Genomic DNA, 15846 nt, shown 5'->3' with positions numbered 1-15846 from the left:
TACAGTGCTTAATTGGTTGTGTTTACAATGTTTATACGCTCTTTATCCTACTCTTCGTAACGTTGTTCAATTTATTCTATCAAAAGTTTCATAATATCGGAATAACCTTTGTCTTTAGCACACATTAATAGCGTACGTCTGTCACTATCAAGTGTTTCTACTTCGGCACAATTATCCTTTAAAATCTTCACAATGTCACCATGTCCCTTCAAACAAGCTAAGTGAACAGCTGTTCTTCCATAATTGTCTCTTTCATTAATATTCATACCGATATCAATCAATAACTTTAGTATTTCAGCATGTCCATTGAAACAAGCTTGATGTAATGCTGACGATCCATCTTTGTGTTTTATGGTAGTATCGACACGACTATTTATTTCTGGACCGTTTAAATCAAGAAAAAATTTCACTATGTCATAATGACCATTCTGACAAGCCATGTGTAGTGGTGTAGAATTGATTGTTGTTGTATCATTAAGATTCATACCAACGTCAATCAATAACTTTACTACCTCTAAATGTCCTTCGAAACATGCTATGTGTAAAACTGAAAATCCATCTGTCTCTTTTATGGTAGTATCAACACGACTATTTAATGTTTTGCCGTTTAAATCAAGTAGGTATTTCACTGTTTCATAATGACCATTCTGACAAGCCATGTGTAGTGGTGTAAAATTGATTGTTGTTGTATCATTAAGATTCATACCAACGTCAATCAATAACTTTACTACCTCTAAATGTCCTTCGAAACATGCTATGTGTAAAACTGACCATCCATCTTTCAGTTTAATGGTAGTATCAACACGACTATTTAATGTTTTGTCGTTTAAATCAAGTAAGTATTTCACTGTTTCATAATGACCATTCTGACAAGCCATGTGTAGTGGTGTAGAATTGTTTTTTGTTCTATCATTAAGATTCATACCAACGTCAATCAATAACTTTACTACCTCTAAATGTTCTTTGAAACATGCTATGTGTAAAACTGAAAATCCATCTGTCTCTTTTATGGTAGTATCAACACGACTATTTAATGTTTTGCCGTTTAAATCAAGTAGGTATTTCACTGTTTCATAATGACCATTCTGACAAGCCATGTGTAGTGGTGTAAAATTGATTGTTGTTGTATCATTAAGATTCATACCAACGTCAATCAATAACTTTACTACCTCTAAATGTCCTTTGAAACATGCTATATGTAAAACTGACCATCCATCTTCCTCTTTTATGGAAGTATCAACACGACTATTTAATGTTTGGCCGTTTAAATCAAGTAAGTATTTCACTGTTTCATAATGACCATTCTGACAAGCCATGTATAGTGGTGTATATCCTGCATTTGTTGTGTCATTAAGATTCATACCAACGTCAATCAATAACTTTACTACCTCTAAATGTCCTTTGAAACATGCTCTATGTAAAACTGAAAATCCATCTTTCTGTTTAATGGTAGTATCGACACGACTATTTAATACTTGGCGATTTAAGTCAAGTAAGAATTTCACTGTTTCATAATGACCATTCTGACAAGCCATGTGAAGTGGTGTAGAACCTGCATTTGTTGTATCATTAAGATTCATACCAACGTCAATCAATAACTTTACTACCTCTAAATGTCCTTTGAAACATGCTATATGTAAAATTGACAATCCATCTTTCTGTTTAATGGTAGTATCAACACGACTATTTGATGTTTTGCCGTTTAAATGAAGTAAGTATTTCACTGTTTCATAATGACCATTATAACAAGCCATGTATAGTGGTGTAACATTGATTGTTGTTGTATCATTAAGATTCATACCAACGTCAATCAATAACTTTACTACCTCTAAATGTCCTTTGAAACATGCTATATGTAAAACTGAAAATCCTTTGTCGTTTTTTATTGTTGTATCTACACGACTTATTAATGCTTGGTCGTTTAAATCAAGTAGGTATTTCACTGTATCATAACAACCATGTTTACAGGCAACATACAGTGGTGTTCTACCATTTTTATTTTTCTGATTGACATTCATGCCAAATTCCATCAATATTTTCACAGTTTCTGTGTGTCCATTTTGGCAGGCTGAATGTAAAGCAGTTTGTCCATAAGTATCTCTACTGTTGATATCTGCTTTGTTGTCTAATAACAGTTGAGCAACCTCAGTGTGACCATTAAGGCAGGTTGCCGATAATGCTGTTGTGACGATTTGCCAGGAATGCAATATCAACGTGGTCTATTAAACATTTTATTATAAATGGTGCAATAGCTGCTGTTATGATGTCAAACATTTTGTCGTGGATTGCTGTGTAGAAGTCATCTGATTCTGTAATATAGACACCTTTAAGACACTCAAAACTGTTAAATATCGTTACAATGGATACAGGTTCGATTTTACATTCCCAGCATATAGCATTAACTAGCTGTTGCACATCCTCGGATCTTAATTCGTCTATACAAAATTTATTATTTCTAAGAACAAGGAGAGAAATACAGAGAAAAGATGATGTAGATTGTTTTTTCATTTTTATGATTTCATTTCCAATTATTTCAACAGGATGGGTAAAGAATCTATGATCTTGATTAAGGTTTGTACAGTACAGAGAACATAAAAGAGGGAAAAAATCGTACAGACAAATATTTTCTATGTCGTTCACTATATTCTCAGGTACATACGACATTGCAATAGTCCTCCTTTCTTCTGGAGTAATTTTGTATTCGGTACTAAAGCTGCATTGTACAAGTGAAAAACAAGTAAGTTTTGGGAATGTCTCGTGAACATATATATTTTCCCTGCACGTAATGATAAACTTATGCACTGATTTGCTATCATTTTCGTCATCGTCGTCATTCAGATTACAAGACTCAATTAGCATACTTAATTTGCAATCTTTTTGCTCCCATGCTTCTGCTTTTTGTTGATTAAGAGAGAATTTACCACAAACGTCATCAATTACAAAAACTTGGAATTTATCTTTTGTAAAATGCATAATGATTCCTGAAGGATCATCACAAGGAATTATATCGTATTTCTCCTTTTCTAATTCCAATGCTACATGATGAGCGACTGCAGATTTTCCACAGCCTGGAGATCCAGTAATAATAACACCCGTCGTTTTGTTTAATGATTCTAGTATAAACATTGTTGCTGAGGTAGGAATGTATTTTTTGCCATTATTTCTCCATTCTTTCAAAGTTCGTTGTTGTATTTCTGTAAACAAAATTAGTTTTAGATAGACAGATATGTATTCAATCATGTTTCAGTGAATGATAAAAGATTAATCGTAGCAAGGTATAAGAGACAAAAATGGAGATGCAAAATAACTTAATTGCCAGAACCCAGAAACAAACTCAAATCATGGTAAGTGGTAAGTTTCTCCTATTCAAAAACATATTTCATAATTCAGAACTCACTAAAAGTATGGTGTTCAAAAACAAAAAATGGATAAAGCATTTCATAATGAAACACACAACATATGATTTATGAATTAGTTACATTTTCACTAGTGCTATGGGAAACTGAAATACTGCCAAAATAGATATGATGTCAATCGTAAATCTTGTATAGAAATACTTTCAGTTCTTTCTTTCTTATACCCTCTCTCAATAAAATCAATGCTCTTTTAAAATAAAAGCTTCATAATCAGCTAAACTCTTCCTTGTCCTAAAGACGCAGAATATACTAAAACTACTTTGTCAAGCGCATCTGGATATGACAGCAAATGTCCAACCTCGAACAGTTGGGGGAAAAATAAACACAATATTCAAGCATGATGCAGTTCTGGATTTGATTTAATTTTTTTACACATGATAGGCTTCTCACACAGAATAAATGTTGTCAAAGAACACGAAATTTAATATAAGATTTGACTTTATTTTCAATTAAAGATGTCTTGCTGTTGCGCAATACTTATTAAATCAGTTTTCAGACTATATATACCAAACTTTCAAAATACGTTGTGAAACCCAATTTTTCTTTTCTTTTATAAAAATTAAATGACTTCAGAATTATTTTTTACATCCCCCTTTTCTTTTGAATTTCTTAAATTTTGAGAAAAAGGATGTTTACCCCCCCCCCCCTCTCCCCAATTTATTTAACTCAACCCCTTTTTCCAAAAAAAATAAACATATAAGGAACGCGTCTATGGCACATATATGATGCCCCTACTTAACACTATCAATTTGTTTAATTGTGATGTAAAAAAAAACACCAACGATTATTTCAGAAACAATAATAACTTTGTGTTTAATTTCACTATCAATATTATTGATAAGTTATGCAGGAATAAAAATATGTATTTAGATAGTTGATAACCATGGAAATTTGATTTCCAAGCTAGAAATTAGGGACCACAAAGGGACATTTTCCATATAGATCAGAAATACCTGTTATATTATTTTTTTCTATTTCTAGCGTCTCTAATTTCTTGTTGATTGTTACCATATGCTGATTTGTTTTTTTTAACTGTTTCTCAAGCCGTATACAATCTATGATATCAGTGACATTAGTTAACGATGAACTTATCAACGCATCAATCTCTTGCTTCATTTCTGGTGCTAGCCTGAGTATTGCCTGTAACACAAAATAGTACTTTATGTAAACAATGAAACATACAACGTTACACATTCAAGATTATAAAGAGTAAATAATAATATTACTGTTAGGTACATGATCCTCCAACGATAACAAAAAACACCTGTCTTTCCGTAGACGACAAAGCAACAAAGACATCATATTCAAGTTCTACTGAAAAGCTACAGAACAGGAAATCTCAAAAAAAATAACCACAACAAAAAGACACCGCTTCAATGAACGATAATTACAATGAAAGACCAGTACGGTACGTTATAATTGTGAGATATTTTAGAAATACATGTTGTTAACCATCAATTCAATACTGTAAACCAACTTATTTTCGCGGATACTTTATTTCGCGTTGTATCCTTTCTTGACCACTTCGCGGCTATTTAATTTCGCGATTATCTGATAAACTTGATGAAGTTTATTTAGGAAAGATCAAAGATTGACATATTCGCGACGATTTATATTCGCGTTATTTTTCTACTCGCGAAAGTCGCGAAAATAAGTTGGTTTACAGTAATGAAACTTCACTTTCACCAAAAAGCACTGCCTTGATAATAAACAACTCCTTAGATAATTTTCAAAAGCAAGAGGTTATCAATTATTTTTCACTTGAAATGAATTAACCTACATCTAATCCCAACACACACATGTCTTTGACATCATCTTATATATCAAATTAAAAAAAGAATAATTGTACAGCTTTCAATGCAGAACAACATAAATTTTCATACTTGTTGAAGTTACTCTGTGAAACTGAAAGGTATAAATTAAGATTATTTTCTTTTAACAACTATACAACTTTAAGGTGTATGTCTATCACATTTTTACTTTTTCAAGTGTATAAATATATTTTTTCTAATTCTCCGTCAATTTATCCCTGTCTGCACCCATTGAAAAAAAATAATCAACGTGTGGTTCGTTTCATCTCAGTTCTTCATTGGTTAAAATCCGATATGACGTCAAATGTTCTTACATTCTTCTATTTTTTTTTATCGTGACGGCATGAAAAAAGGCGACCATGCCTGATGACGTCATGTAGAAAGAGCACATCTTTTTGCTGATCAATCGAAAAGAAAGAAATTTTGCCTGCTTGTGATTTGAAAATTGTTAGAGAAACAAATTTCACCACCAAATCTAGTGTTATACGATATTTATCCACTAAAGACAGTTAAATTTTAAACATTTTACTTCTCGAGTGGATAAATATAGTATCACACTTGATGCAGTGGTAGAACCTACATATATTAATAACATGTATATTTTAAAGACTCTTCAATGTCATCAGCCATCGAGATGGTAAAATGTTACATTTTTTTACTATTTACATTTAGTTATTGGAGAAATTACCTCAGTCACACAGTTCCAAATCTCCAAGAACTTGTCTTCGTCGACTTTACCGCTGTCAGAATGAACAATGGAGTTTCTGTAAAATTTTATCCTGGAAATATCTGCAGCAACAGAATGGTTTATTTTCACTGGAAGACTTTCTTGGATGTCTAGATCTGTGAAATGTCTGAGTAAACATGCCATTAATGATACATCAAACATGTCTGATAATACTCCTGTAGAGCCTAATGAAAAGAACAAATAAACATCACAACAAACTATGTATATATTCAGCAATGTGGTCAATAGGGGTGAATGGTGGGAAATGAAGATTCTATTTTTATTAAAAGCTGTCATCAATTTTGAATGGGACTAGAAATAAAACCTTGCGTCAGACCATTCACAAACCCGTCAAATATTCCGTTATCGTTTCATATACGAGGTTAAGGAATTATTTTCAAAATGACGAAAAGACGTTGCTGGTATTCAAACATGCTACAAAACAAAATGGTCAGGTCGTATCACATTTTATTCTGAGGTATAATTATGCCGATCATAAAAGTTCTAAATACCATATGTCTACAATTAAGTCTACGGTTAAGGTTTTAATGAAAACTGACGCAAACAAAGAAAAATGTTGTTTCAAATAATAACATTGATTCCTTATACATAAAGTAGTGTAAGTATGTCCAATGAAAATATGGTTACACAGGTATATTAAAATATGTTTCTTAATTGAATCATTTTATTATACTTATAAGGTAACATATATATTTTCATAATACATGTTTTGGCAGATTTTCCTGATATACAACTTAGTCTGAAATGATAAAGACGTTTACCTCTAGGATATAATAAATCATACTGTGCCAATGTAATTACTCTCTTGTTACGTCTTAGGTCATCTATCTTGCCTCGTTTTTCTCTCAAAAATTGTTGTAGCTGTTCTGGATGGAATTCAAAGTCAAACTTTCGTCTTACAGCACGTGGTGCGACTCTTATCAACAAACCAGCTAATCGTAGAAAATTTATATCTTCTTGTGACAGGAATGTTGCCATCTTAAAACAGAACAGCAATACTAGATTGAGGTACACAAAATACCTAAAAGAACAAGAAAAAATTAAAAACATAGCAATCAGTGATTTTATTACACAAAATAATAACCTCGAACCATTGGTGGCCTTCGGCTGTTTTCTTCTCTTTTAGAGTAATACCACCAATGTTGGTCCCCTATTAGTCTTTGTTAAATTTAAACATTTGAAAAAAATGTGCAGAATTCATCTTTGTTTCAAATAAAGAAATTATTGGCCTAAGTAAAGTTTTATCCTGTCCAGTACTATAGAAAAAATGTCACATAACATTTCATTGCATATAAGAGAATAACCATTACTGAAAGTTAAGCTATCAAATTTCTCCCCTTATTTAACCTGTGTTCAAGATTTGGTTACCTTGAAACTCAAGCTTCTAAAATATTCTAAAGATACCGCAGATAAAAAATATGGTGCTCTGAAATACCCAAGACATATGATTATGACACAGAAAATGTTTTACTGCAATGAAATGTAGGACTTATTACCCACAACTGTCAAATTTATGGGAATTTTTTTTCGACCTATTTTCGTATAAAGAATATATTGACCATCAATCAAGTTTTCTATAAATTTTGGTGTTTTGATGACATTAAATCAAAAGAGAAAAGTCGTGAAACGAGAAAATATCTAAAATCAAAATATTAGTTCAATGATCAAAAACGTTATTTAACTCCTCAGTTTTCTTTTAAGTCGATAGTTCTACAAGAAAAACGTATTTAATAAATCTTTAATTTACGGCTTTCGAGGTTTCATGTTGGAAAATGACATCGTTTGTTAAGATCAAATAGGAAATAACAGTAGTTTACCGATATACAAAAATAAGTCACAGAAATATTTTCAAATGATTCACACCAAGGTTAAAACAATCAGTGTGATATGCATGTATTGCAAATAGAATAAGACCTGATTTGTTACTAGCCACATGCATCAACACTCAGTAAAACGTCCGAATCAGGAATAGGGCGCAACTTGTTAATAATCGGACCAGGCAATTGTTCTGGTAATCCAAGACCTTAAAACAGCAAAAAAAGCTAGCTAGAGGTTACAGACAAAGACATATCCATTCGTATTTTTTTTCTTACACATTTGAGGTGACTAGGTAACCAATAGCATGACTGTATGGAAATGTTTGTTCAAAAAATCACATCGGGATCTTAACTATTACGACTATATCATTTTATTATTTGACAGATTTTGAAGGTTATTGTTATACACTACATGAAATCTGTTTTATATTCTCTTGTTTTCTACAATGTTTAAGATCAAATTAGAAGTAACAAAAGTTTACCAAGGTAAACAAAAATAGATAAAACACACACCGGGGGAATGGCATGTTTTCTAAAGAAAAAAAGGGTCACTCCCCACACGAGTCCACAAGTGTTTAAATCGGGCATAGGAAAGAACTGATTAAATGGATTGGTTCGCAAAGATCCAAAATAGCAAAAAGACGTCGCTACAGAGTTGCAAAGAGACGTAAAGTCATTTTCACCAGGTCAGCATCTTACTGAAGTATGTGGCTTTGACTTTTACTACTGATTTTTGTTGCGTCTATTTTATCAAAATGATCGTTACTGGGTCTATGAAGCCTTGCAGAATCTGATGTCATCAATAAAACCATAAAAGACTGCCTTAAAAATTTGAAACCAGGAAAAATGGAATTTAAAAGATTTGAATACCAGAACAATTGCAAGAATAATTTTACAATCAAAGTAACGCTAGTTTACAGTTTTTACTAACAAAACCAGCATGTCAGTTGTTTTATATCAAAAATCCAAATATGAAGACATAGTACACGTTGTAAAAGAATGTCAAGTGCTTAATACTATAAGAAAGATACTTTATAAATACAACTAACATACGTATTGGATCAACTACGGATTTCTCTTCGTGGTAAATAGTTTATTATATTGTCTTTTCTAGAATCTGACTGAGATGTCTTTAAAGCTGAGTGTAACTGTGCCTAATGTCGTGTGTTTGTTTAGCCTTCATTGACTAGAGGTGGAGAGGGAGGGTTAAGATCTGTTGAGAATATTTAACCACGATGCATAAAGCGCCTGTCCCATTTTTTTTTTTTTTAAATTTAGTTAATTTATTTGTTTTAGAGCTTAGTGTGACCTCCATTTTAACTGAACTAGTACACATTTAGGCAAACATGAAAGTTAATGCCCCCCTCCGGGTTCGGGATTTACTCGCTGTATTAAAGATCCAATGGTGTTCTTCTGCTTTTTTAGCTCACCTGGCCCGAAGGGCCAAGTAAGCTTTTCCCATCACTTTGCGTCCGGCGTCTGTCGTCGTCGTGAACTTTTACAAAAATCTTCTCCTCTAAAACTACTTGGCTAAATTAAACCAAACTAGGCCACAATCATCATTGGGGTATCTTGTTTAAAAATTGTGTCCGGTGACCCGGTCAACCAAGATGGCCGCCATGGCTAAAAATAGAACATAGGGGTAAAATACAGTTATGGGCTTATAACTCAAAAACCAAATCAAATTTAGAGCAAATCTGCCATGGGGTTTAATTGTTTATCAGGTCAATATCTATCTGCCTGAAAATTTCAGATGAATCGAATAACCCGTTGTGGGGTTGCTGCCCCTGAACTGGTAATTTTAAGGAAATTTTGCTGTTTTTGGTTATTATCTTGAATAATATTATAGACAGAGATAAACTGTAAACAGCAATAGTGTTAAGCAAAATAAGATTTACAAATAAGTCAACACGACCGAAATGGTCAGTTGACCCCTTTAGGATTTATTGCCCTTTATAGTAAATTTTTAACCAATTTTATTCTACTTTCTTCCTCTGATATGAGTCTCAAAAATCTTCTTTCTAAATTTTTTAAATATCCATATTGTAGACGATTAAAAAAAAATCGATATGCAATTTTGTTTAGGATGCATATGATATACAACTATTTTATCAGCTTTTTTCATGATTTTTTATAATAAAAAAAAAGTATCCACATAATAAATTCTCAATAAATGTAGCTTTTTTATTGGAAAATATTTAAAACACAGAAGACTGTATGAACTCAGACCTCAGAGACTCTGCCACTTTAAGGAGCGCAATTATTCGTAATGCATTTTCCATAGGGCATCACTGGGGTTCCGTATTTTATTTTCTCGAAGACTACACAAACTAGGGAAAAACGGGTAGCAGTTCCTGTTACTAGAAATGCCAGTGTTTCATTACAACCAAAATATATATAGGGGCATGGCTCAAATTGACTTAAAATGCAGTTGAAAAAGATCGTCTATTTTTTTCGCTTAATGAAAAAGGCATATTTTTAATGGCTCCGACGTGAAGAAATGGAAGAATTTTCTATACTTCGTAAAATGTGAATATGATTTTCTGCAGCTTTAACACCTAATTGGATAAGCTTTCGATTAAAAGTAATTCCAATCCTGTATCATCCAATCAGAAGCTGTATCGGATTCTATTCTGAGTAACAAACTTGCCGGTAAAATGTAAACAAATAATTGCGCTCTTGTAACCTTAAATTAAATAGCACAAATATACTTAAAGAAACATCAGTATATAAAACTATAACTTTAATTTCTCTTGTATTCCCCCTCCCCTGAGTAATGATTTGATAATACAGAGTATATATATAAAACGTCGAAATAATTAAACTCATGCAAAACAAAAGTCCAGATGTAAAAGTATGATTTCCTTAAAGACATGCATAAACTTATATATACTATATACTAGTAGACAATAATAGTACATTGATTTGACATATCAACGATATATGGATGAGGCTTAGAAACGGGGAAATTCGAGGTCCTGTCGAGCTTTTTACCCGTTTCGGTCCGAATTGCACTATTATTGTCTTTAAACTGCAATCTTAAAAATATGTTTAATTGTTGTTTAATGTGTTAATGTTATTATTTGATTTTAATCATGATCATGTTAATATTAGGAAACTTCCCCCTTTTTATAAAAAGGCCTCATATCATAAAATAAATATACAACACAATGAAATGTTCATTACCTGTTGAAATCCGCAATCGATGGTGAACAAATTTGTTTGAGAAAGTACTAAAATATCAACAACAAGCATAAAACATTATGATTTATAGTTAACAAACCAAAACTATTTATAAACAAGTGAAGTATGTTGGTTTTTTCTCCTCTAAAAATTTCAAAAGAAATAAGTTTGAGTCGTTGTATACATTGGAAACGAGAACAGGTTGAGTAAGTCGTATGAATAATTTAATATGATTACGGCAATTTCTATTTAAATATTCATGAGGAAAAGTGATATCAGGTCAGTGACTGTATATGACATAGAAATATACGGTCAACGCATTTTGACTGCTCAAATAGATCGAGTGCAGTATTAATATAGATAGACTACATAATAAACTGTTTATGACTGATCTACTTACTTGTAGATTGTAAATTGTCTTTTCATTTCAAGTTACTTTTTTTGTTAAGAATACAATATACTGTACTAACCTACTTTTCTGGTATCCAATCACAGTTTAAGATAGGTTTTGATCGAATTATAAGCAAGAACTGATGATTACTTCCTACTTTCGTTTCTTTAATAAAGGTAGATAACTCAAGTTGAATTAGTGTTCTAAGTAGAAATTTGGTCTGTTTGCAAATGGACTTCGTAGTATTTTTAATACTTTTTACATATTATGATAATATTAGTAATACAATTTTCCACAAACTGTTGTCATTACTTAGCGTCCGTCGTCGTATGTCCGTCTGCTTGTTATTTGTCGTAAACCTATATATAATAAGGTACGTAGCATGTTCATACGGTTAAGATATAATTTTATATTATATATCCATTACTAACCATCTACGCTGTTACTGAACATAAAAAAAAACATAGGTAAAAATGACCAGCAGATCATACTTTTTCTAGTACGGAATACAGAGATATTGGACGACGTACATCTGGGGTGTCATTGAATAGTAAATTTTAAAGGGAGACGGATTTAAATAATTGTTCTTGTTCCGAATCCCTGTATTAAATATTGTATAATTATATTTCATGCACTTTTTGAAATAAATATTGTTTAAACTAAAGTTAAGGCTAATATCTCAAAAACTAAAATATTTAGAGTAAATCCGACAAAAATATAATTGTTTAGCAGGTCAAGTTAAATAGATATCTCCCAAACAGAACATTCAGAAAATCAGCCAATTCATTTTGAAATTATTGTCCTTGAAATGTCATAATATGACTAGTTTAAGTTGTTAGCTCTTTTTATAAAAGCTTGAACAGATAGACAGAATTGTACACCAATAAAATTAACCAGAACTAGGATATAACATCTACAAATACGTCAAGCATCAGAAACCGTAAAATGACCCACTGGAGCACCTCAGTGAGATCAACCCCAGTTTTTGGTGGGGTTCGTGTTCGCTTAGTCTTAAGTTTTCTATGTTGTGTATTGTGGACTATTATTTGTCTGGTTGTCTTTTTTATAATGTTTAGCCATGGCGTTGTCAGTTTTATTTCGATGTACTAGTTTGACTGTCCCTACGGTATATGTTGCCCCTATTTGAACCTGTTGGTCTTCATGAAGATTTTTTATCCATTTTTCATTATTTAGGAAACAATAATTTAGAATAGAGAATCTGTGCATAGAAAAAATCTTAAACGAAATTTAATACACAATGATATGTCAAAATTGACAAATCGTAAACTTAGTCCTATAATGCGTTATTATATGCAGACATATAGACATGCTCACAAGCAAACGTGTTCAGCAAAATAAGATGTATTTAAAATTCAACTTAGCCTCTATTTTCAACTGTTTTATTTTTGCGTTTTTAATATTATACAGATAACGAGCGACAATATATAAAAATAATGTTCAACAAATCATAATTTACAACTGAGTGAACATAATTGTAAGCAGCCGAAAGGAGTTATTGTCATTGAAAGATGATTTATTTTTTTTAGACCATACGCGTATGTCTGGACCGTATCAGTATAAAAACAAAAATAGCGAGCAGTTGAATAACGACTACCCAGATATTTGTTTGACGATTTGAAAGATTAAAGTGTGTTTATTATGCTTATTTGATACCGAAACATATAAATTCCAACTGCTAAAACAGCAAACATATGTGTAATTACGTACTATCTAACATGTCTTCAAGTAACAAATAACAAATCTAACCGGAAAGTCCACCAAATGACAAAATAAAAGCTAACAACATATTTAACGAGCGACTTACAGGTTAACTGTCATAAGTCTGACAAGCCACTGCTGGTGGGCGATTCCTAACCATCCCCTAACCAGACAGGTACATTAACTTCATTTGTTCTAGAAGTATTTTTGTTGCGTCTCAACCAAAAAAAAACTTCCTGTTTTAGCGATAACGTCTGTTACACTTAAAGGCACGAACATCGCGCGTAACGTCTATAAAGTCATATTTATTAATTTCCTGTTACAAAACTTTATAATTTTTCGAAAAACTAAGGATTTTCCTATCCCAGGAATATCTGGCGTACTAAATTATAATACTGGTACCCTTGATAACTATTTACACCACTGGGTCGATGCTACAGCTGGTGGAAGTTTCGTCCCCGAGTGTATCACTAGCCCAGTAGTCAGCACTTCTGTGTTGACATTAATACGATTTATGTGGTCATTTTTATAAATTTCCTGTTAAAAACTTTTATTTTTTGAAAAAACTAAGGTTTTTCTTATCCTGAGGAATATATTACCTAAGGCGTATTTGTCACAACTTTTTAAGAATGTGTGATCCTAAATGCTCTTCAACATTGTACTTAACTTTTTAACTATTTTGATCTGAAAGTCACTGATTAGTCTTATGCAGACGAAACGCGCGTTTGGCGTAATAAATTATAATCCTTGTACCTTGAATAACTATTGACAACGGCATGTTTATGTTAGTTATATTCTATATAATCAATATCAAATCAATTTCAAATTATTTGTTATTTCACAATTTTTCCCCTACATTCTCAAAATCAGTCAAAACTCATTTTCTCAAAATTGATCACACGTATATCGACAAATAACGAACCTAGATTTGTTATTTTTGTCCAATATTCATGTTAGCCTTGAGAGTCTACATTAAAGTTTCACTATTAATTAGAAACGCTACTGATGTCTTTTTTTATTCCAGAGCACTCTTTATCCCATAAGTTTGTGGTGAGATTAGTTTTTTTCCCAGTCGTTAACTGTCGTTGTAGTGCTTTGTTAACATTTTTGGGCGTTTCATCGTCTTTCCATTTTTGCCCTTGTGTTGTCAGTTTCTTTCAGCTTTCGAGTACTGAAGAATGCCTCCTTGGTATCAATCGTCTCTCACTTTACCCCCAGTAAGGAGAATGATCATATAATTAGTCAACGATTAAAATATGTCGCCCTTTAATTTTACAACATTTTTATATCTTAAATCCCTTAGTTTTCTCATACATTCCTTTCTCAGATTTTAAAATGAATATCCCAATTGTTGAACAATAATTAAATCTTGGATGTAACACGTCTTTTGTTTCGTTGATGTTATTTTGATAATCAGCTCATAGACAAAAAATTTGTTTTGAGACCGAGACGTCGTCAACTTTTTTTTCGTAGTTTACTCCGATTTAAAATGGAATTTAGAATTAAATTATAAGAAATGACTGTAATATTGTTTCTGTCTATTCGAAATAACATAAACAGATGTAGTGCACACTTTAAAATAACCCGCTACGCGAGTTATTAGTGTGCACCACATTTTTTTATATTATTTCTTCATAGACATGTGGTTGTCGTTTCTTTATGTATTACATATTTGTTTTTCGTTCATTTTTTTTCTCATACAAATAAGGCCGTAAGTTTTCTACGTTTGGCTTGTTTTAAATTGTCATATCGGGGCCTTTTATAGCTGACTATGCGGTATAATCTTTACTCATTGTTGAAGGCCGTACTGTGACCTATAGTTGTTAATGTCTGCGTCATTTTGGACTCTTGTGGACAGGTATTTCATTGGCAATCATACCCCATCTTTTTTTTAATTTTTATAGATTAGATGTTTAATCAATTTCATTTAATAAAAAGGCAACCAAACCAACAAAATAGATCATATGTGAACATTAAAAAATATTAAAAAATGAAAACAAAATATTACTTAAGTTTGTGTTTGTATGGGGAGAGGTTAGGTTAACAAACTGATTAAAATTAACAGTTGTTTACCAATTTTTGAATATAAAAAAAAAGAGGTAAGGAATAAGCAAACTAAGTCAGAAAAACAAAACATTAGATAATTGCATGAACAGCAAAAAGAGTGAGAGTCTACACATAGGCAGGGTAATCATTCTCGCTAAGCACGCATCTCCCGCTATGTGAATCAATCCTCAGTATGAATTACAGAGTATGGAATGCTTAATCATCTGTAAACTTACAGATCCAATGAATTATCGGATTTAAGAAGATCTGAGACGTTCGATTGGTTTTTACCTTCTAATACAAATTTAAACAGCAAATACAATTTTATAGCACGAGTTGATAGTCCTTGTTTCAGTAAAATGTGTAATTAAGCAACACACGAAAACTTGATGTTGCTAAAGCGTTCACTTCTTATGATAATTGTAATATAATATAATAATGCTTTGTTAAAAAATGTCTAAGATAAGCATAATCTTACAGAACTAGGTATACATTTGCAATCACTAAACTTCATGTGCATCAATTAATAAAAACACGCAATACCAAGAAAATAATCAAATATAATTAACAAACGACATTGCTTTTTCTTTATCGATCTTCTCCTCAAATAAAGTTATTTTTCAGATTTGAATAACAACACACATTACAATAAACTGTTTGTGTTCTTTTGTCGAATAAAATTAGGTGTACTCAAATATCTTATCACGTCAAGTAA

At 31.8% G+C, this 15846-nt stretch overlaps 1 protein-coding gene across 1 annotated transcript; it reads right to left on the bottom strand.

Annotated features, from left to right (window-relative positions):
* Positions 1-71: 71 nt before the first annotated feature.
* On the bottom strand, positions 72-11548 carry LOC134689843 (ankyrin repeat domain-containing protein 17-like). Its single transcript, XM_063549811.1, has 6 exons — positions 11446-11548; positions 6737-6996; positions 5916-6139; positions 4370-4556; positions 2803-3194; positions 72-2219 (listed from the first exon to the last, which is right to left on the bottom strand). The coding sequence occupies exons 2-6, from the start codon at positions 6951-6953 to the stop codon at positions 72-74; spliced, it is 3168 nt and encodes a 1055-aa protein (XP_063405881.1). The 5' UTR covers positions 6954-6996; positions 11446-11548.
* Positions 11549-15846: the final 4298 nt, after the last annotated feature.

Source organism: Mytilus trossulus, chromosome 11 (assembly GCF_036588685.1).
Source record: "Mytilus trossulus isolate FHL-02 chromosome 11, PNRI_Mtr1.1.1.hap1, whole genome shotgun sequence".
NCBI lineage: Eukaryota > Metazoa > Mollusca > Bivalvia > Mytilida > Mytilidae > Mytilus > Mytilus trossulus.
This window is presented reverse-complemented; position numbering and strand designations above follow the sequence as displayed.